Source organism: Phaethon lepturus, unplaced genomic scaffold (assembly GCF_000687285.1).
Source record: "Phaethon lepturus isolate BGI_N335 unplaced genomic scaffold, ASM68728v1 scaffold34380, whole genome shotgun sequence".
In the NCBI taxonomy this organism is placed as follows: Eukaryota; Metazoa; Chordata; class Aves; order Phaethontiformes; family Phaethontidae; genus Phaethon; species Phaethon lepturus.
The window spans coordinates 1-18,303 of record NW_010510406.1 but is presented as its reverse complement, the minus strand read 5'-3'; the positions used below and the strand labels follow the sequence as shown (position 1 = coordinate 18,303).

The 18,303-nt window shown below is 44.1% G+C and overlaps 2 protein-coding genes across 2 annotated transcripts in view; one reads left to right on the top strand and one right to left on the bottom strand.

Moving 5' to 3' along the window:
• Positions 1 to 12,205, top strand: part of COL9A3 (collagen, type IX, alpha 3) — a 15,148-nt gene extending 2,943 nt beyond the window's left edge. The window contains exons 2-11 of the mRNA XM_010296899.1: positions 89 to 142; positions 865 to 936; positions 4,480 to 4,515; positions 5,998 to 6,042; positions 6,625 to 6,657; positions 7,067 to 7,213; positions 7,852 to 7,906; positions 8,650 to 8,832; positions 9,080 to 9,157; positions 11,505 to 12,205. Of these exons, the coding sequence (XP_010295201.1) occupies positions 7,157 to 7,213; positions 7,852 to 7,906; positions 8,650 to 8,832; positions 9,080 to 9,157; positions 11,505 to 11,680 (549 nt within the window). The 5' untranslated portion in view covers positions 89 to 142; positions 865 to 936; positions 4,480 to 4,515; ... (1 more) ...; positions 6,625 to 6,657; positions 7,067 to 7,156 and the 3' untranslated portion in view covers positions 11,681 to 12,205. The remainder of the gene's footprint in view (positions 1 to 88; positions 143 to 864; positions 937 to 4,479; positions 4,516 to 5,997; positions 6,043 to 6,624; positions 6,658 to 7,066; positions 7,214 to 7,851; positions 7,907 to 8,649; positions 8,833 to 9,079; positions 9,158 to 11,504) is intronic.
• A 1,316-nt stretch (positions 12,206 to 13,521) lies between these two features.
• Positions 13,522 to 18,231, bottom strand: TCFL5 (transcription factor-like 5 (basic helix-loop-helix)). Its single transcript, XM_010296910.1, has 6 exons — positions 17,498 to 18,231; positions 16,603 to 16,789; positions 15,861 to 16,020; positions 14,917 to 15,160; positions 14,360 to 14,501; positions 13,522 to 13,641 (listed from the first exon to the last, which is right to left on the bottom strand). The coding sequence occupies exons 1-6, from the start codon at positions 18,229 to 18,231 to the stop codon at positions 13,522 to 13,524; spliced, it is 1,587 nt and encodes a 528-aa protein (XP_010295212.1).
• Between the last annotated feature and the right edge of the window lie 72 nt (positions 18,232 to 18,303).

Here is an 18,303-nt window from a genome sequence, read left to right as displayed (position 1 = left end):
GGGGGCGGGCGGGGAGCCGCTTTGACCGCACGAGTCGCGCACCTGGGGCCGAACACTCTCCTTACCAAAGTTTATCTTTCTCCTTCAGGGCCCACTTGGTCTTCAAGGCCCGACGGGAGCCCCCGGCGTCAGAGGTTTCCAGGTTGGTATGCTGACAAGGGTCGCTTAACCTGCGTGGTGCCTTGGCCGGCCGCTTTTCGGCAAACGGCTGGCAAGACGGGCGCACGGTGGCAACAAGCGGTAGGAAGAAACGCCTGTCCGGTTGCCAGGACCAGAGTCACACAATGCAGGTTTATTAACACAGCGCAGCAGAGAAAGCACAAGGCCAGAGAAGCTGCCTGCTGGAACAATTTGTACTTGGTACTTGTTTGCAAAAGAAGGGTTTGAGTTTGACCTAGGTAAAGACACCTTAATTTCTCCTCGACGTGGACGCTCCCAGCCTGTGTGTCTTCAGTGACCTCCTCCTCCCTTCTGCTGCACCAGGGACTCTCCTATTTCCTCCTCCGCTCTCCGAGGGAGCGTTCACCACCACCGTCCGCGCCCCAGTGAGACTGGCCGAAAACCGGCGCCGGGTGCTGCCTCCCGGTCGGCGGTCGCAGCCGTGGTTTTATTAGCGCAAGCGAAGGCTGGGGCACTTTGGCAGGGCGGCTGAAACGTGGTGGGGCAGAAGTCGGGGTGAGCTGTGCCGACCAACGCAAGCGGTCAGCGCGCGGCCCCCAGGTCCTGGGGAAAAGGGGAGGGGAGATCTAAGACAAATGACCTTTCTGAACACGTTACGGAGCCTGGTGAGCTTGGGGACGTCGAGAGACGCAGGGTTTCTCGGCACTTTAAGCTGTAGCTCACTCTTTTCTGTTTTCCCAACAGGGTCCCAAAGGTGCCAGTGGGGAGCCTGGCCTTCCTGGTCCAACTGGAATTCGTGGAGAGTTAGGTGACAGGGTAAGGAGAAGACATCTGTACCAACTCCTGTTTGGGAGAGGTGACAGTCGGGCGTGACAGGCCCCCCAAACGCGGTGTAGCTGATGTCACCCCAGCAAACACAAGCGGGCTTGGTGGAAGGTGGGTACGTCGGCTGTCGCGGTCCACGCTCTGAGGCTTCTGCGTGCCCGAGAGGGACCCCACGGCAGGGAGCAGGATTCGTGCATCCTGTCTCCTCTCTTCCTGTCCTTGTTTCCGTTTCAGTTCAGGAACTCGTGCTGGTTTTAGACAGCATGGGTTGTTTAAAAGTGACTTTGGGATCCTATTCTAGCCAGAATAGACGATTATTTTGGTTTTCTCCCTGCTCTGTGTGCTGATTTCACCAAAGCCTTGCTCCCCATGAGCACAGGAGAGCCGATTCGCGCTTTTTTGTTAGTCAGATGCTTGATTAGGGTTTCTGGATTTATTTTTTTTTAAATTACTGTTTGCTCAGTGATTTCTCTTTCTGAACAGCAACACACCTGGGCCCCACACCTCAGAATAAATGCAACTTTTTATTTAAATTAATTCATTCTCATCTAAAAGAAGCCAGCAGGGCAAAGTGAACGACATTTGTTCGGGGCTTGCGGGGGAACAGTAGCCGTGTGTTCGCCGGCTTCCTCGACTCCAGCTTTAAAGCGAAGTTTCTGTGTAAGCGATCGCAGCAGCACCACGGGGGTTTCACAATGGCCCTTCTGTGCCGGCTCCGGGCAGGTTTAAAAAAGCCTCTTGGAGGGACTGTGAGCCTGGAAGCGGAGAACAGGAGGGTTATTGTGGAGCTGCGGGGTCCTGACTGCATTCAGGGCTTCGCTGCGGTGAAAAATGTGCGTTCGGAGGGGAAGAGGCCCCTGCACAGAGCAGCCCGGTATCCAGAGAGCTGCTCCGAGCGGAGAAGGGAAAATGTTATGCTTAAAGCCAAAAAAAAAAAAAAAAAACAAAAAAAAAAAAAAAAAAAAAAAAAATTTCATCTAGGTTTTATTTCTGTCTCTGAAGTTAAGCGTAGTTACTCCAAGATGTAATTGTGGGTTGTTTCGTAACACCCCAGCTCGTTAACCGCTTTCCCGAGGAAAACATGCAGGTTTGGGTAACGCTGGAGACTTTCTACCCCCCCGTGTGCAATGGGCAGTCAGAGTCACTTCCATCTGCCCACCCACTCCCACCGGTGTCAGTGACAGCCATGTGTGCCCATAGTGCTCCTCCATGCGGGCAGCAACAAGGGCTGTTCAGGCGATCAGCACTGTGAATTTCCACGCTGCTTTATTATTGGGCACAAGATTTGGGCTGGGAAGACCCTAAAACCAAGTCTTTGTGTCTTAAACAAGCAGCCTTTGCTGCTGGGGGCACGGGCCAAACGGCACAGCAGGTACTGCCCCGGGTTTGCTTCACGGACCACGCAGCCGCTGCCACGTACAGGGAGGAGAACTGCAAAGGCGGGATCAATACACTTACGCCGTCCCGCTAACGCGTCCTGCTCTCCTGAAATCAGTTGCCGGGTTTTTTTTCCTTTGGGGAAAAAAAAAAAAAGTAATAAAAATTCCTGCGAGCCTGAGTTAACAGGTACTGATGTGCTTTTTCACAGTCCTTGGACTGACTGTGGCCAGGAATATAAAGCAGCATATCAATAAGTTTATTTTCTTGCATGAAAAATCCAGGAGGTTTAATGCATTTGGTCGTAAGACATAAAATAGCATTGAGACAATACATAAACCATCTTGTTGGAGCGGGATATTGGGGAGAGGAAGGATTTGACTGTTACTGCTGACTGTGGTAGTAATAGGTAAATATTTTTTCTAAGCACTTTTATTAAGATCAAATTCCTGGGGATTCTGAATGCCGGCAGCCGTCTGGGGCAGCGTCTCTCAGCTCCACGCTGGCATCACTAGATGCTCGGTGAAAAAAGGCAGTTGTGTTTCGCTGAAGAGTGACCCAAACGCGAGGATGGCTGGTGGACGTGGAGCTGGTGGCCCTGAAGTCCTGTCACTTGTTGCTGCTGCTAGGAGTTACTCCTGCTGTGAATTACACAGTTTTGCATGGAAATCTTTTGGGCTTAAGCTTTTCTTTAGGGGACTGTTCCTGGCAGGACGCAGCCTTTGGTGGCTAAGCTGTGCTTTATCGTCATAAACTTTCATGGAGCTTTGGGACTCTGTGAAGCTGGAGGTATAAATCTAGATGATAATGTTCAGAAAAGAATATATCGCCTTTGCCATCGGCAAACATAGAAGGGGAGTTATAAATAGCCGTAGCCATTCTTGCATTTCCACATTCCATTGTCTGTTTTAACGAGAATTATTTTTTCTTGAATAGAAGTTCCCCACCCCCTTTTTTTAACTTGTTCAGTGCTTGACTTGAACAAAATGACATGCCCTGATTATATGCGTTTGTCCTTCTCTAAGTTTCTGTTCTGCTGAGCCATCTCCAGATCTAGTTATTAAAAAAAGATCAGTTTGCAGATGCCGGATTGATGAATGAGCTGTAGAAATCCTGTTTGAAGGACATCTACATTTCCCATGTAGATTTTGCAGTAGAGAGAAGATTCTGGGGTACTCCTGAAGTCCTCGTTGGCTCTGCTAAATGGACCCAAAGTCACAGGAGAGGGCTGACAGTGCCTCACGTCCTCTCTGTGAATGCCAGGTAGATAGAGTTAAAGTTGGAAGGCTGCCTGAATTATTCCTAGGGTGACAATCGGTTCATCATCTAAATGTATTTTATGCCTGTGGCCATGAACCTCAAAGTCAGGAGCACCTAACTCTGGAAAACTTGACAGTCTAATAAAGCCTTGAAAACCCATCCTGGCTCTTTGCCCCGGTGGTACAAAAATGTTCTCGTCCATTTTATACCAGGAGTAAACTCAGTCTCATTCTCACATCTTCAGGCGTGAAAGGCAGAGATTGCCCACCAGTCTCATCCTGGACCTCATCCTTTAATTTGTGAATTTGTAAAATTGCTGTTTCAGTCATGATAGTGAGATGACAATGATGAAAAGCAGAAGGGCAGAAGCAAAACGGAGTTCCTGTCCCTGGGATGGATAAGAAAGATGACTTTTGTGAGACAGGTTTTAAAGACTAGAATTAAAAGCACAGAATTAATTTTAGTTTTATTTAGGAGATTGAGGAGGATGGTATGAAAAAGGCCAGAGCAGATAACCCCTGTCAGGCAGTGCATTGCCCAGCCATGTCAGGAAGGTCTGTCTGGTCTGGTAGGATGAGGACTTGGTGGGCAGAAGACCCCCAGGCCTGAGTTGGGAGGTGCTGCTTGGTCTGGCAGCTGCTCTGCGCTGTAGGCAAGAGGCCTGAGAAACTGTCCTACCACACAAACCGGTGACTGTAGAGAGTGCTACAAAGCTAGCAAGGATGCTTAAAATCTCTTCTTGTTTCTAAGAAGTATGAATAAGATTTGGTCCCTCCTACTTGGCAGTTAGGAGACTAATTCCCAACCCCTTGCTGAGTGAGTGCATGTCTGACCGCACCAGGAATTCACAGGAAAATTACGGTTTGAGCTCATTGGCCTTCTTTTACTTATTCTTAGGGTCCTACTGGTGTTCCGGGTCCCAAAGGTAACCAGGTAAGTGAAGCTGCTCTTCCTCCTGGGATAACTTTCATGCTGTAGTCAGCAGAGGCATTTAAACCGTACTTTAGGCGCAACCTTTGACAGCACAGCCTGCTTTTCCTTCCCTCAAATGAAAATACTCTCTTTTCAACCTTCAACCAATATTCTCTTTTTCAAAGAAGGACCAAAACCCTCTTTGGTCCCATTTCTCGTGTGTTGGCGAAAGAGATGTAGTCTGTGGGGTCTAATGGAGACACAGGAAAACGCTGTGGTAGAAATGCTAGACTCCTGCTGTTTATTTTGTAACCACAAGGCCTGCTGTATATGAGCTCCTCGCACCATCCTCCTCCCCGGTTAAGTTTAGAAGTGCAGCTTTTCACTAAACATTGTTCTGATGTTTCACTGAAGATGATGAGCCTGGTGAAGCGGATTCGTCCTAACCTCAAAGCTTGGCAGGCTAACAGACTAACTTAATCTTTTACTTTTTGCTGCTCAACTTCCGCAGTTGGATTAATCTCCGTGATGACCTTTTGAGCCAGTTTTCATCAAATATATGACTCTTCTTAACGCATGACTGTTTTTGCAGAAAACGAGTGCTTTTCCAGCAAGCGTTGTACCGGTGTCCGTGTCTGTGTGCTCCCTGTGTTGTTGCTAAGGGAAAGACCAACCCAACCGGCATTTCTCTTGAAATAACTTCCCCTCTAGGGCCATATAGTCACCGTAACGATGCTCGTTTTCTGCTCTAATTGCCGTGTAATAAGGCAGCTCCGCTGCAGAGCGCTGGGCGCGGGACGCGCTGCCCGTGCAGCCGGCGGCGGCAGATTGCCGCCACTCGTGTTGCCCCCAGCGGTGCTGGAATTGCACACGCTGCTCTTGGCTTCACGCAGGTGATCAGCAAGCCGGCGCTCCGTGTCGCGGCTACTAAAATCCATGGCACCCGAGCTTTAGCCACTCTTGCGTTACGGTCCCGAGAGAGTGGAGAGGGATGGTCCTCGCCAAGTGATGGATCGCTTCTGCTCGAGGGTGGGATGAAGCTGTTGTGCAGGTGACTCTTTCCACTGAGGAAGCCTAGAGGACACAGTTACACTGAACACTGAAAAAAGTCACTGCAAACCCATGTTTTCTGTGAGACCTATAGCTGGGGAACCTGCAAATTAGATTCCCGGTATGAGGAATGCCAGTGCCAGCCTGTGGACGTCTTTCATGGCCACCCCGTCAGGGCTCTCATCTGTATGAATTCAGCCTTTCATCCAAGTATGCACCAGCGTGTTGCAAAGGGCACTTAGTCCTTGCACCACAAGTGCCGCCGTCAGCTGGAGAACAGCTACTGTAGAGGTCAGCTTTGGGAGGAGAGAACGCCTTTTTGCTGGAGCAGCTGTATGAGCTGCGAAGTGCCCCCGTTTACCATAGGGGCTGAGGTTATCCAAGTCTGAGGGAGAGCCCTATGACCTCTGTGCACCGCTAAGTGCGGTGTTAATTCTGGTGTCTCACTTTCAGGGCATTGCTGGAGCAGATGGCCTCCCAGGTGACAAAGGAGAACTGGTAGGTGTCCTTGAATTTAGAGGAATTGACTCCTCAAATAATAGACGGGTCTAGAGAACCATGAATCAAGAGCTAATACAGTCAGAATTAACCAAGAGCTCCAACCCACCTCCCGTTACACTGCTGGCTGCAAAAAGGAGACGGCAAGCCAAGCCTTTCCTCCACCACCGCAGTCGCGGTGCGCATCAGCTCTCCTCCGGTCTTCAGTCGGCACCAGGCAGCCAGCGTGGCCTTTGCAGAACTGTGGCGTGTCAGCTCTGCTTTGTCATTTTGCTCCTCAGCACCGTTGACATTGCTCTGCCCTTGGGGGGGGATGTAGTTCCTCTCGAGAAGTAGCCAGGCTGCCCAGGCCTGCGTTCAGCATCGCTGCCCGGGGCACGTCTCGGCGTCGGAGTCCTCTCCCCGTTGTGCCAGGGCTGAATCTGGCCTCCAGCATCCTGTCATCGTTCCTGGCCCCTTCGCTAGAAAAGCCCGTTAGGTGCCACGTACGCGTCGTGGCGGCTTCCCAGAGCTTGGGAGAGTTGACTTCAGGTGCGTCTTTTCCAAATGGATGACTCTTTATTTCCCTTTTCTTGCTAACAGGGTCCCTTTGGTCCCCCCGGCCAAAAAGGAGAGGTATGTGTCAGACATTGTGGGCTTACTCCCCGAAAGGTTTGGGAGAAGACATGCTTATTGCATCTTTCGATGATGTATCTCCATAAACTACGTTCTGGCGTCATTTCCTAGAGGCAGGGTTTTGTCACAGCCATGCTATAAAATTTATGATAATCACAATTTTCTGTGGCATTCAAAACATTCCAATGTGTTCGATCATTTTGCGGCAGCATGGACTCCTATTACCATGACCTGTATGTGTAAACTCAACCGTACGACGTTGGAAACGTACGTGATCAGCCAGATCAGTTAGGGAGACCCAAAGGAAGGCTTAACTGATCCTCATGAGAAAATAATGGACCATGTCTTCAGTTTTAAGTGTTGGGGTGGGTTTTTTTCTTTTTCTTTTTTTCCTCCTCCTTCATTACAGCCAGGAAAAAGAGGAGAACTTGGTCCAAAAGGTGTCCAAGGACCTAACGGGACAGCTGGCGCACCCGGGATCCCAGGACATCCAGGGCCCATGGGCCATCAGGGCGAGCGAGGCGTTCCTGGCGCCACAGGAAAACCCGGGCCTCCTGTAAGTGTTGCCTGCTTCTGGGGCACAGCCAGGGAGTCACAGAACTGAGTATATGAATGGTGGATTTTGGATGCCTATTCAAAAAATAAGGCCCTGCACTTGAACAGGCGAGAGTAGGTAACGGCGGGTGCAAGCTCAGGCTTGCACCACGAGTTCAGCAGTGCAAAAAGATTAACAGCTTGCAAGCTTCAGAATTAAACCCCCCGGAATGCATGCTTTGGAGAATTAATCTTCTCTCACAGTGATACACAAACAGGTTATCTGCATCCGTTGGAACGGGCTGTAAGTCCCTGTTCTCGTTGCAAAAGTGAGTTAGAAGTTGGTCATTTAAAAATACAACTGCTATTCGCCTCTGTCTTAGTCCAGAGCTCATGTTTCATGATTCAGGAAAGGCCAGATAAGCCCCAGGTTAAATATCTGGCCTAATGCTAAAATTAATCTCTGCCATTAATATGATAAAGCTTCTAAACTGAAGCTGTCATCTTTTGAAGAGGGGAAAAAACCCCCACTCCCCTTCACACGGGATCCCACGCTGCTTACAGAGCTGCTGGAAATGAGCTTCATGTCCTGAAGCTTCTGTCAGGGATGATTATCAATAATGTGGTTTGTTTAAGGACAGATTCTTCTGTTTACTGCAGGGCAAAGAGGCCAGTGAACAACATATAAGAGAACTCTGTGGGGAGATGATAAATGGTGAGTATTACTGGGAGAAAAATGACTTTAATTACCATATATAGCTGAAGATGAGTAGATCCTGAACATAAGATGACTCTTGAGATTTGTTATTTTTCTGTCTTAATGAGAAAAAAATACACTGACCTTTAATGTAAGGAAGTTATTCACCTTTTTGTTTGGGTTGACTTTCATTTTTCTAAAATTAGTATTTTCCAATGATTCATCATGGCAACATATGTTGAAGAAGCAGCTTTGACACAAGTACCGCAGGCGCATGCGGGCGAGAACCCGTGTCATTCTGAACTTCAGCTCCCATCGCCCTGGAGCGGGGCTCCGGGCCGCAGCCAGCTCCCCAGGAGTGTTTAAACTCTGAAATATTGCTTCAGAAAACTTGTTTTAATTATTTAAGTATCATTTTTCTAGAATACTTGATACTTTTTTAGGGGGTTTAGGACACAGGAAATATCAATGGCTTAAAGCACCTGCTGGTTTCTGACCAAAATCTCCCTCTGCGGAGGTTTAAAAAAAAAAAATAGAGCCACAGATGAGCCGAGAGGACAGATTCAGTGGTGTTTCCTTCCGCCAGACGCAGTAAGTGTGTGGGAGCGGAGGGAGCAAGGTCCGCCCGAGCGTGCAGCTCCGCTGTGCTGTCAGACGCTCCCTTTTCAGCTGCTCGCTCCATTAAGCGCACTGAACAAACGACCAACGGCCAAGCAAGGAGTGAAAATGTTGGACATGCAGTTTTTAATTGTTCTTTTCAGATCAAATTGCCCAGTTAGCTGCTAATCTGAGAAAGCCCTTGTCTCCTGGAATGACGGGTCGCCCTGGCCCAGCTGGTCCCCCGGGTCCTCCTGGAGCTACGGGAAGCGTTGGGCATCCTGGTCCTCGCGGCCCCCCTGGATACAGAGGCCCAACGGGAGAACTTGGTGATCCTGGTCCCAGAGGTAAGACTGAACCAACCTGCTTCTCTTTTATGCCCACCGAAATAAAAGCAGGGGAGGAAGAAAGATCAGGCCTTGGGCAGCCGATGGAGTTCTAGAGGGCAGTTTTGCATCTTTAGGGATGCAGTGGAAGCAAAGATCCTAGCAGTGCCCTGAGGGTTTTGAGTTCCTCTTGGTCCTTCCCCTTCCTGTCCTTGGATCCAGCTGCAGTGCACAACTCGTTGCTGAAATTGTCTATTTATGATTAAAGGTGACACTGGCGAAAAGGGAGATAAAGGACCTGTTGGTCAAGGTATTGATGGGCCTGATGGCGATCAAGGACTTCAAGGTAAGGCTGTGCAAATAATTTAATAAACCGTGACTGATGTAAAGGCTTAAGAGGGACAGCTCTGCATGTTGTTGGCAGTCTATTACGATCACTTTGTCCCTGTAATCGTTACAGTAGGGTTGTTTTCCTGTAGGTACAGCAGGTACACAAAATTTGTAATTAGCACATCCCCTCTTCACACCTCTCCTGTCTAGTCCTAAATGTTTTGGAGAATGTTTTTGAGAAAAGGCTGCTGAGACAGCCAGACTCTTCATTTGTTCTTGGTTTCTTCAACTAATGGCTGTGAAAGGTCAGGAGCTTTTATAGATCGGGAAGTCAGAACTCTTCTTAACTATTCCCACGTGGTCGCCAGTGTCAGAAGGTTATTCTTTTCAGTGGTACTTCATATGCAGTAACTAACCAGTTAATTAGCAAGCAGTGTATCAGTTCATTTAAAGGTGCCTAACACTTGTGAGGCTCTGGCTCCCGATTAAGGCAAAAGGATCATGCCTGCTGCCTGTTTCCTGTGCTGCCCTGCTTAAAGAATCACAGAATCATTAAGGTTGGAAAAGACCTTTAAGATCATCAAGTCCAACCACCAACGCAACACCCCCAAGCCCACTAAACCAGGTCCTGAAGTGCCACATCCACACGTCTTTTGAGCACCTCCAGAGATGGTGACTCCACCACCTCCCTGGGCAGCCTGTGCCAATGCTCGACCACCTTCTTGGTGAAGAAATTTTTCCTAATATCCAATCAAAACCTCCCCTGGCGCAACTTGAGGCCATTTCCTTTCGTCCTATTCCTATTTACTTGGGAGAAGAGACCAACCCCCACCTCACCACAACCCCCTTTCAGGTAGCTGTAGAGAGCGATGAGGGCTCCCCTCAGCCTCCTCTTCTCCAGACTGAACAACCCCAGTTCCCTCAGCCGCTCCTCGTGAGACTTGTGCTCCAGACCCACGCCCACAGTGAAAGCTACAGCCTGGACTACCAGCCCTAGTCCTCCAAAATTCAGTTCATGTTTATGGATCAAACGAGAAATCAGGCACAATATTTCTTTTTACCAGAAAACAAATATACCTTCCTAGTGTAATGATCTTGAGTATAGTGGTGTTACTGCTCTGTACCTGGCTATAATGCCAGCTCCTGAATCCTTCAGCAGAGGATGCAAAGATTAATTTACGCAAATTAATTAGTATCTATTAGAAACTCAGAACACTATTCTTTATTTTGCTCACCTATTAAAGCAGCTTTTCTAATTGCAATTATATCTACACAGTTAGTAAGCTGCAGGCTCTGCATCCATATAATTTCATAAAACCAGAATATTTATATCCGGTTGTCTTAGATTCTTCCATAAAATAATTGTATCAATCCATAAATGTTTTCTTTTCCAAAGCATGCAAAAAGAGACCATGTTTCACATGATATTGAGAGCATTTGTCCTACTCGTGAAATGTAAGGAGATCAACAATAGATGCAATTCATCACTTACACGAATGAGAAGATCTATCATAATTAAGACAGGAATGCAGGCTTATAGAATGCCTGATACAGCTGTCCCTCAGGGAGACAGAATCATATTTTGCAGTATTTAAGAAAGCTTCAGTAGCTTGCTGTTAAAGAAATTAGTGTTTTGTGAATTATGTGTGGCATCTGAAGAAAAAAAAGAAATAAAATAAAAAACCAGCTTGAATCCACCCAAAGCAGAAATTATTTTTCCCAATAAGGAAAACATGTATTTCTTTGTGAGCAAATTTTTGAAATTAGACACGGGTATAAATGTCAGGGAGACCGTCTGCATCATCATTCTCTCTACTCTCCTTCCCTTACTCAGAATCTTAATTACAACCAGACTTAAGGAGGTGCAATGAACTGAAGCAGCTGGGGGCCAGGAAGGAGGGACGGATGTATACTGTCACAATAAGTAAGCTGTGAGCTCACTCATCCAGGACATCCCTTGAGCAAAGTACTCAGGGATGATGTAAAATAATTCCGGTTACAAATTACTTGTTATTATTCATGGGGCCCTTACACTAACTGAGGCAGTACTGAGAGGGATTCCAGTTCTACAGCAGTCAGCAAAAGTCAAAAGTAACAAAAGTGCAATACTAAACATCCACCTTCACCTATGCTGAGGTAAGTCCAGTAAAGCCAAAGGTACTCTACAAAATCCAGCGCACACACTCCAGATTCAGGCTAAATTTATTCAACACCATGTATTCAACAGGCCATAACAAGTCTGATGTACCGACACTCAAAATATTTTAAGAACTCTAAAAGTAAAACATATATATACACATATGTTAAAAAGAAAAGAGGGGCAAGGAAGTAATTCATGTAATCTTTTTCCCTTTCTTGTTTAGGACCACCTGGTGTACCTGGAATTACTAAAAATGGTCGTGATGGTGCTCAGGGTGAACCCGGTCTTCCAGGGGATCCTGGTATTCCTGGTGCTATTGGGGCTCAGGGAACTCCAGGCATATGTGACACGTCGGCTTGCATGGGAGCTGTTGGAGCATCGACTTCCAAAAAATCATAAAACAACAATACAAGCAGTGGAGAAGTGACTGAATATTTAAATAAAACAGTGCATTGTAAGAAAACAGACAGAATCCTCCTAGTGATAAACGGACAGATGTTCCTTCTATTATATTAAGTGGAGACTTTGACACAGCTCTATGAAAAAGAAAGCATCAGATGAAAGCTTTAATTAAAAGATGCTTTATGAGTATTTTCTCCTCCCCCCCCATTATTTTCCACAATTTTTACTGCTAACCGACCTCACCTTCCCTTTCTCCCTTTGTTCACGAGACCCGCAGGAGGAAGCGTTGTTCCTTTTTACCATTACCCCCCTAACTGTGTACTAGAGATCACGACTTCTCTGTATAAACCTTGGGCCTTGTCCATTGCATTCCTTGGTGCTGCTCCCACTGACTTCAGTTATGCAGGTTTGTGCACTAAGACACACATTGTTAAGGTATTCAGGCACCTAACTGCTACTTAGAGCAGTGGAAATTAGGCATTTAAATATCCTGTCTTTTAGTATCTTAAGATTCTGGCCTAACTGAAGACCCTAACTTACATATATGCTGTCAATTACCAATTTTCAGACTGCACCTCAAATATTTGCCAAGACCAGTAAATAGTAATCCTCTTGCAATCAAATTATCATATGGAAATGCACAAAAATTCTCCCCTGTGAATTAAAATAAAGGAAATAAAGTAACAGCATTTTCATGACCTCTACTTAAGCTATTTGCACAGTAATTGTGAATGAAACCCCAAATAAGAAAGGATGTTCTTCTAAAGTCCACCAAAAGCACCTGTACGAACTGTTGTAAAAATAAAAGGAGATTTTTTTTAACCTTTTCTTTGTGAAGTTGTGTCATTCTATACATCAGAGTATCTCAGCTGAACTCCATCTTCCAGAAATGGTTTTACTAGGAGTGTTTGGAAAGAAATTGCTGCAAAATTGTCCATATCCGTGATTTAAAACAGTATTTATTTTGGGAGACCTTCTTGTACTTTAAAACCTGCTAGCATCATGTATTTAAAAAAAGTAATAAAACCACTCTCAGCTCACATGCTCTTCTATTTCTGACCTATATGCTAAAGCTTATGAACAAAGGAGTCATATTAATCTTTAAATATGAAAATAGTTCCTGCATTTAAATAATCTACTCTTTACAATATGCCACTCTTGGACTAAAGTAACAATACAAGCAACTGTTGGACAGATTTGTGATAGACATTAAAAATAGTACTGTATTGAAAAAAAAATGCTAACAGCATTGTATTACTCTTTGGGGCCAAGTATGTTAAAATATGTATGGCAAATGCGAACTTCATAGTATCGGCACAGTTTAGACACTGTGCCCTTACTCAATTAACCAAATAGCCTTTAAAATGTTAATGGCAGAAATGGGCATTATAATATGGAAACTTTAATTTCTCTTTACACTTGAAGAGTACATTTGCATCTAGTCATAAAAATAACAGGACAGATTGATGTTCTACAACTACTCCTAACTGTACTGGATCATCTTTAAAAAAACCCAAAACCCACAACAAAAAAAAATCCCAAAGCAGAACCACAAACAGAAAAAGAACACATTTTTTACAACTGAAGGGGAAAAATACTTCGCTGTCATGGCATTTTCTTGTAGTTTCTGGTCCCAAAGCCCCTTTAAGAGGGCACTGATGCTGGTACTTAACATTCATTTCCATTTTGAATAAAGAATGTTCTCTGTAAAGCTCTATTTATATATTTTTACAAGTTATATTTTGCAATTCTTATTCAGCATGTAAACGGAGAAAATAAAATACAGTTTGGGTCACTGTTAGTTAGCCACACTTGTCATACGATTCAAGGCGGTCAGCTCAGACTACTTGCTCTCCATAGCCATGCGTGTTTTCCTGCACTGGACATGTTACAAATGAGTCTGATCTTGCTATTTTTAGTCTCCTGCCTGTTTTACCACAGAACACAGTCTCAAATTCCTAAAAATCAAAATACAAAAAATAAATATCAATTACATTTAATGTAGACAGTTTCTTGAGATGTATGTTTTTGTTTCACTAGTGTCTTGGGAAAAAAAAAAAGAACCTTTAATAGGTTGTGCTGAGGAGCCGTACCAGTATCTCAACAAGCAGGTTTTCCTATACACACTCCATCTACTCTCTTAAGAATTTTAGGAGAGCAAGAATTACTCAGGGGTTCTAACTACTGGTGTGGCAGCACAGGAGCTGCTTATAGGGCATACAGGCCTTTACTATTCTCACGCACTTTGAGACAGTGTGGGCATGTAGCTGCAAATCCCATCACTAGTTCATGGGAACTAACTAGAAGACAACTCCGTGAAACAGGTGGGAAACAGAGAAAACTAAAAAGGGGAAGGAATGGTTGAAGAGGACCTCAGTTCTACACTGTTGTCCAGATAGTATCATGCTTGGGAACTAGGCTAACTAAAAAATAAAAATAAAATTTTTAAATTTGATTTGAAAACCCTGACTGGGGACAGCCTATGATTTCACAGTACTGAACTGAACCAGCTATTAAAAAATAAAAAATAAAAAAAGAAATTAAAGGTTCAATGATACAGTGGTCCTTCAAAAACAGCATCAAGCAGGAGCATTCCATATACTTTTAGCTATGTTACGATAGCTTTAAAACAGTTCACATTTTTATCAAGAACGAAAATGAAATTAGATTTAAAACCTGTTTCAGCGAATCGCCATGCCTTTCCTGAATGTACTTCAGAAATGCAGTCGTCCATTGTAAAGTTGTTGCTTTATCAGTATCAACAGTACAGAACGGAACCAGAAGATTGAGCTCATCACAACAAATCCGGATTCTGCGCCTGCAGACAAGTACAAAAGGTTATCAACCGATGGGCAAGAAGGAAAGAAAAAAATTTAAAAAGGGAAACTACTCACAAGCCATGGACTTTGGGGACTTCTTTTTGTTTGCTACAAAGCTTTGTATTTGTATATTAGTCATGTTATATGTGGGTTACCTATCTTTATAGAATTGGTTAAATGTTTTGAATTCTCTTTTTGTTTGTTTATAGAGTAAAAAAACCAACAAATACGCCCACAATGAAACATACGTATTTTTTCCTCTAACACCAAACCCTCACCACCTGCATTCCTTGCTCTTGTAGATAAAATAAAATATGTCAAATTTACTTTTTACGCTGGATAATGACAGGAGTATTACAGTATCAGTACTTCAGGCTTCAAAAACTTTGTATTGCCACTCCTCATCGAAACTACCTTCTGTCTCTCTCCATGCGGTTGTGTCTCTCCCTTCGCTGTGCGATTCCGTCCTGTGTACCACTCTGCACAAGCAGACTTGAATTTGATTGTGCTGCCTGCCAGGGACCCTGGGCAGATGCAGTACTCTGGCTATCATCACACATATTTTGAATTTCACTAAGAGGTTTGCGATCTACGTTTGTATCCGATGGGCTTATTCGGCTGCAACTTCTTCTGTTTATTGCTTGCTTGCATAAGGTGTCTTCTTGGAAAAACAAAGAGGAGAAGAACCTATTTATAACCTTCCCACTAATCACTGAAAATTAAGATCATTGAGACTTTTTTTTTGTCGCTTTATTTATGTGGGATAATCTTTGAAGCTTTATTGCCAACCTAGACTGACTCTTATAGCAGCGCATGTCCTTCAGAAGCCCTACGGCACTGCTTGCTGTTTCAAAATTCACCTAGCTTCTATTTTCTCAGAAGGCCCATTGAAATCATGCCTGCCTTTGATTAGCACCCTTTAAATGCTCTTAATTTATTTATTTAAAGGATAAGCATCCTTTAAATGTTCTTTAAAGGACTGAATGGCAGTCCTTTAAATGTTCTTCAGTCTGATACTGACCGCATCTGCTACATCAACTTCGGGGTCAAACAGTGTAGAAAGAAGCCAGTTGCTTACTCTAGGCCCAGATTTTCAAAGGTACTTTGCAACCTTGGGTTTTCTCATTTCAAGCTAGAAGTGCTAAACAATTTTAAAAGTACAACTAAAATCATAGGTGTTGAACTTTTTTTGAGAAATCTAGTCCCATATTGCCTATAGCACATCTCAGACATGAAAAACCACACCTCACGCGACTCACTAAAATCATATTAATTCCAAAAAACACACAAATTCAGAAAAAAAAAAGTAGATTTGAAAGCCAAGAGAAAGCGAAGTGAAAAGAAGACAAATGATTTACCTCCAACTTTAAGCCAAACTTCCTCAGGCAAAGATTTATTCATAGCACCTACTGTCTGTTTTGCAGATTCAATTTCCTGATAGCAGAAAGAGAATGTCTTGGGTATCCCAAGGTCTTGGTGTTTGGCAGCTTCCAAAGTAGTGCAAGAAGTTCCAGAGGTCTGTGAAAACGAAAAAGGAAATACTTAGAGGACAATATACATAAAAAAGAGACTATTTTTATACCTTCATGCTAACTTCTTATGTTTTGGCCCTGTTGAGTCAATGTGTTGTATCAGAATAAATACCAATGCCTTCTGCATACAACCATAGGATTTTAACAGACTGCTGTATTTTTTTCAGATACCTCTGACATTTCTGTGTGCCATGCTATCACTCTTTCTTCAGAGGTTACAGTGAGTTGGGGGGGAAAAACATTTTTCATGAAAAATAATAAAAAAAAAAAAAAGGAAAAAAAAAAGTCCTTCCAGTAAGAAATGTAATGGCCTACTGATCATTACCAGGATGCACGTTATTACAAATTATGTAACTGCCACACAATCAGTTTGTGTGGCAAATTATTTTTGATGGTCTTAAAGATTAATGTAAGAAAAATAAATTGCATTACGGATCATTCTGATCATCCGTATTCAAACCAAGTCACATTTTAACACAAACTTTTAGCATTATATTACACCTAGGAGGCTACCATCATTGGCACTTTAAATTAGCAGAGTACAAGTAGTGGTGAATACATCATCTACCTGTGCTTGTGAAGGATTAACACTTCCAGCAGTAGAACATGCGTTCATAGTAAATAACGGGTATGTGAACGGTAAAGAAGGTGCGGCAGATGCACTCTTATTTTTCCCTAATGCAGCACACTTGTTTTCTTGCTGATGAAGAGGAACGCCTATCAGTTCTGATGGCTGTCGAATCAATGTTACTAAACTTAAAAAAAAAAAAAAAAACAAAAAAACACAGAAAACATACCAGATTGACTACCTGAAAATGAGTGCAGAAAAATTTACAGCTACACATACATCTAGTAACTATCACCAAGAAACCACTTTCATTTACTGTAGACAGAAATCATTATTATTGCCATATTGCCTACCTCAGGGACAAAAAAAAAAAAAAAGATCAGCTGAGAAGGTATTTTATTCTGTGCAGTAACAATTCAGCTTTATGCCTCAACAAAACATTCCTCATCAGCACACTAATACAGTTATGGGGCCAGACTGCAAAACAGTAGTTTTGCTCAAAGTTTTCCCTGTAGTCAGGCTTCCACATTATAACACTAATCAGTTGATCTTAATATTATGATCAAAAATCTACTTTGCCGTAAGTTGCATGCTAAAACTAGGTAATGTTCTTCTCTTACCTTTATTTACATTACATGTTGTTATCAAGAATGAAGTTGTAAAGTAAAGTAATTAACTTTGGAACTACATTTTGCACCGTTGATGCAATATACAGCGGGGCCTACTCAGAGGTCAGTGGAGTTGCAGCCACGTTTGGCACAGTTTAAAAAAGCCCAACCCATCATTCTCATGTCTTAAGAAAAGTACTGTTCTTAGGCTTGGTGTAGAAAATCAGTTTTGAACTATATGATGACACATAGTTTAACAACATAAACTAAAATTAATTGCAACACACTTGTTAAGAGTTACTCCAGATTCTTGGGGTTCTTGACATCTGGGGTTTTCTGTCTGGATGCTGTTGAATCTGTCTTCCAACCGAACTCTGACTGCAGATTTAGATCTAGGCTCTGGTGCCAGTGCCGAATTTTCAACAAGTATGTTTCCTTTATTCGCCCCAACAAAATTTTCACCATGTTTAACTTTCACTAAACTGTGTCCTGGGACTTCTGCAGAGCTACTGTTAGGCGTTTTATCTGTTTGGTTCAAAGGGAGGTTAGACTCGCTAAGTAACATCATTCTGAGCTCCTGAAAGTCAGCATAGCCCAAACGTGGGTTTGAACTTAGCAAATTGCTGTCAGAAGTTAATCCTGACTGATAGATAACTGGGTAAACCGACTGGTTCCCAGAGCTGTTTGATGAACACCCCTCCTGACCGGTGTTCAGTGAGGTCTGGTGCAGAGGGGGGTCTGCAGAATTACCAGGCGAGGAGAAAGAATTGAGCCTAGCTTCCACTTCACCTTCACTAGCTTGTGCCTCCGCATGCGAGTGAAGTATGTGCTGCAGCTGGCTATACTCAATTTCCATCATCTCCACCAGGCTGACGTCTGTGGTGGTGAAGCTAAGATTTTGCTCACCAAAGGAAACGTCACTTGAGCCTCCAGGTCCGACAGCAACCGGAGCAGGATCAGGAAGACTAGCTGTGCTTTGAGGAATGGAGGTCTGAGGCTCCTCCGGGGCTGATCCTGACATGACTACAGTAAACCTAATCAGTTACCACTGTCTCTTTCAACAGTAAACCACAAAACCTGCAAGAATTAGCAG

What these genes read in the sequence shown, in the direction of transcription:
- TCFL5 (XM_010296910.1), bottom strand. Translation starts at nt 18,231, where the DNA reads ATGTCAGGATCAGCCCCGGAGGAGCCTCAGACCTCCATTCCTCAAAGC. An exon ending in AGTTTGGCTTAAAGTTGGAG is followed by an intron (nt 15,161 to 15,860) that starts GTAAATCATTTG and finishes TTTTCCAAGAAG; the next exon opens with ACACCTTATGCAAGCAAGCA. An exon ending in CGCATGGAGAGAGACAGAAG is followed by an intron (nt 14,502 to 14,916) that starts GTAGTTTCGATG and finishes ACTTGTCTGCAG; the next exon opens with GCGCAGAATCCGGATTTGTT.